The sequence below is a fragment of the Cyprinodon variegatus genome, unplaced genomic scaffold (assembly GCF_000732505.1).
Source record: "Cyprinodon variegatus isolate N-32 unplaced genomic scaffold, C_variegatus-1.0 Scaffold271, whole genome shotgun sequence".
In the NCBI taxonomy this organism is placed as follows: Eukaryota; Metazoa; Chordata; class Actinopteri; order Cyprinodontiformes; family Cyprinodontidae; genus Cyprinodon; species Cyprinodon variegatus.
The window spans coordinates 832,333-835,363 of record NW_015150724.1 but is presented as its reverse complement, the minus strand read 5'-3'; the positions used below and the strand labels follow the sequence as shown (position 1 = coordinate 835,363).

The following is a 3,031-nucleotide window of genomic DNA, read 5'->3' as shown; positions in this document are numbered from 1 at the left end:
AAGAAGAAGAAGCGAAGCAGCGTAGCCGGGTGTAGCAGAAAAAAATCAGCTGTGGAGAATTGTGTGGGTATGGGGAGTTGGAAGACGCGCCAGCAGCACTTTATAGGTCTGCTGTATGGGACCACTTTGCATTTAGAGTGACCTACGATGACGGCGGGAAGAAAGTTGTGGATAAAAGTGCAACAGTGTGCAAGCATTGCGCAACATGTTTTGTTTATGCTAACAGCAACACGACCAACATGTCATGCTAACAATCAACGTATACCGAACTGAAAACCGTGGCCACGAACCGTGAACCAAACCGTGGAATATGTGAACCGTTCCACCCCTAACCACTAAGCCTTGCCACCCCACTTAGGATAAGTGTGACGGAAGATGGATGGATTTATTTATTTATTTTAACCAGCTCAAAGGTTTCCTGCCACAAGACGTCTTTGGGTGTCGGTATTAGACCTTTAACAGGATCCAAGCAGCCAAACAGGAAACAAAGCAAAAACACACAAGACTAAATAAAATGTTAAATATAAAAGGCCTCTTTTGTGCGTAATTAAAAAAGAAAATGCAGAATAAAAAAATTGACCTAAAATTACAAAAACAAAAGTGGAAATACTGTCCAAAAATTAGAGCATTATTAGAGCATCTCAAAACTAGGATTGATTTTAACATGCTGAGAATTTTAAAGAAGCACAAAAAAAGTCTTAAAATGTAGAACATGGCCAAGTTTAGAGAATAGCTGCAAAACCTCTAAAAAAAAAAAATCACATCACAGGTATTAGAGCATCTAAAACATTTACAATAACAAAACATATAACGTCTGTGATTTCCCTCCATATCTTCCTTTTCCTTTCATAAGAGATCGCTTTTTCAAACGACGTCATCGTCTTCACAGCTGATTTATTTAGTGTTTTATTTGGTGTGGGGGGAGATGCTGACATGCAGAGTTTACATGATTTTGCAGTGGGTAACTTTTTAGGTGGTGGAATACATTTATACGGCTACCTTTTGCAGCCCTCGGTGTGAAATCCAAACCTCTATCATATATTGTTCAGCTGAAACACCTGCTGTTGCTATATTTCTTTGGCGGTTGCTGTAGTGTGCGTAAAAAAAACAAAAAAAACAAAGTTATATTCTATGTAGGAGGGGTTAATGATGCATTCAAAGTGTGTGGGAAAAATTAAACTCTTAGGTAAATAGATAAGGGGAAGTGTTGGGTTAGGGCATAGGGCTTTGTATCCTGAGATTGTGAGTTCGATCCCCCACTCCCACAGACTGCCACACTTTGTCCCTGAGCAAGACCCTTAACCTCACACTGCTCCCCGGGCGCCTCACAATGGCATGCCCACTGCTCCCCAAGGGGATGGGTTAAATGCAGAGAAGTAATTCCCCCCCGGGATTATTAGAGTATATAAAATCAAAAAAGAAAAAATCAGATAAGGTTAGGGTTAGAAATTGGACTCGATGGTTGGGACAGTATCATTTTAACTATTGTGTGTGTGGGGAAAGTCGAGATACGAGTCTGTTCGATATATCCGTCACCCCTAAAGCAAAGTTCCCCTCAAAACCTTTCCCCTTTTTTTTTTTTACCTTTTGGATGTATTTCTTACAAAATGTGTTCTTGCTTCTAAAACAATAATGGAACAAATTCCACTCCATAGTTTGTAGCTTTGAAGTAAATCACTCATAAACGGTGCTCTAACGTGGCTCCGTCTGTCTCCCCAGCCGCTTAAAGACGTGGTGCCACGGGTGGAGAAAGGATACAAGATGGACGCCCCGGACGGCTGCCCCCCTGTGGTGTATGACCTGATGAAGCAGTGCTGGACCCTGGACCCCGCCATGCGGCCCTCCTTCCGCATGCTGAGGGAAAAACTGCAGCATATCAGAGCCAAGGAGCTCTACCTGTAAACGGAGGCTGAGGGGGGGGGACAGGGAGTAGCCCTGCACAGGAGGAGGAGGAGGAGGACCACAGCACCTCCCTTCTGTTTGCCAAACCATGGGACTGCCAAAGCGCTCCCCCCTCCTCACTGCTTCCTCACCAGGACCGTTCTGTTCGTGTTGTATAGCTTTGCCGAGCAGCTTCATCACACCTCTTCTTCCTCCGCCTTTTACCCGCCGCCGTTCCCTCGCTCTCTAACCCGGCCCGAGCTGCTCTTCCTCATCCACCGGCACCAAGCCTTTTCTTTTCTTATCCACTCCCCCCCCCAAAACGTGACATAGACTGGAGGAGGGGCTGGCCTCGTCCTCCATGTTTGTCAGGTGCTCTCTTCTTCACTCCTTGATTTGTTTTTTTTAATCATTCCAGGATCTGTGTAACAGCACATGGCTCTGCACGCCTTTCAGCCCAACTCTGTCATTCCACAGAGGGGGGGCTTCGCTCTGTGCCAAAGTGCCTCCAGTATACAGAGCTCCACTTCCCCCCAACATCTCTTTTCTTTTTGCTGTTGGGGTCTCATTTTTTTTATCATTTTCATTATTTTATTTTTTTTTTCAGGGAGGTCATTAAACCATTTTTTTTATTACCGCCCACCCCCCTCCATTATTTCGGTTCAGTTTCGCTTCCCCCACCCCCTAAGAAGAGCTCATGAACAGGAAGAGGCGTCATCTTCATTCTGAGGCGTGGCATTAGGGTGCTAACGGGAGAAGAGCGGGGCAGAAGAGGCACTTCACATGATTCATCATACGTGGGCTCGTTTTTATATCAAATATATTTAAAGGTTTAAAAGAAAAAGAACAAGGAGAGAACTGAACTGGCCGGGAGGGAGGGAGGACTCTGAGAACCAGGAAGTGATGCTCGGCGTCCCTGAACTCTGGGGTCGGGATGGTGCATGCTGTGTGTGTGAGAGGCCTTGGGTTCAGCTGTCAGTGCTTTCAATGTTCATCGTTTTATTATGCTATTATGAATAAATCATTCCATCTGATGGCTGTTGAAACGCATCGTTCATTATACCTGCCTGTAGAGGGGAGGGGGCAGAGCTGCCACCATCGCTGCAGCTCAGGGTAAACAAAACACTTAACAATCCGATTATTCAGCCAT

The 3,031-nt window shown here is 45.2% G+C and overlaps 1 protein-coding gene across 2 annotated transcripts in view; it reads left to right on the top strand.

Annotated features, from left to right (window-relative positions):
* Nucleotides 1–2,728, top strand: part of LOC107089925 (tyrosine-protein kinase CSK) — a 24,681-nt gene extending 21,953 nt beyond the window's left edge. For both annotated transcript variants that reach the window (XM_015382990.1, XM_015382991.1), the window contains exon 12: nt 1,720–2,728. In XM_015382990.1, the coding sequence (XP_015238476.1) occupies nt 1,720–1,902 (183 nt within the window). In that variant the 3' untranslated portion in view covers nt 1,903–2,728. The remainder of the gene's footprint in view (nt 1–1,719) is intronic.
* The last annotated feature ends 303 nt before the right edge of the window (nt 2,729–3,031 follow it).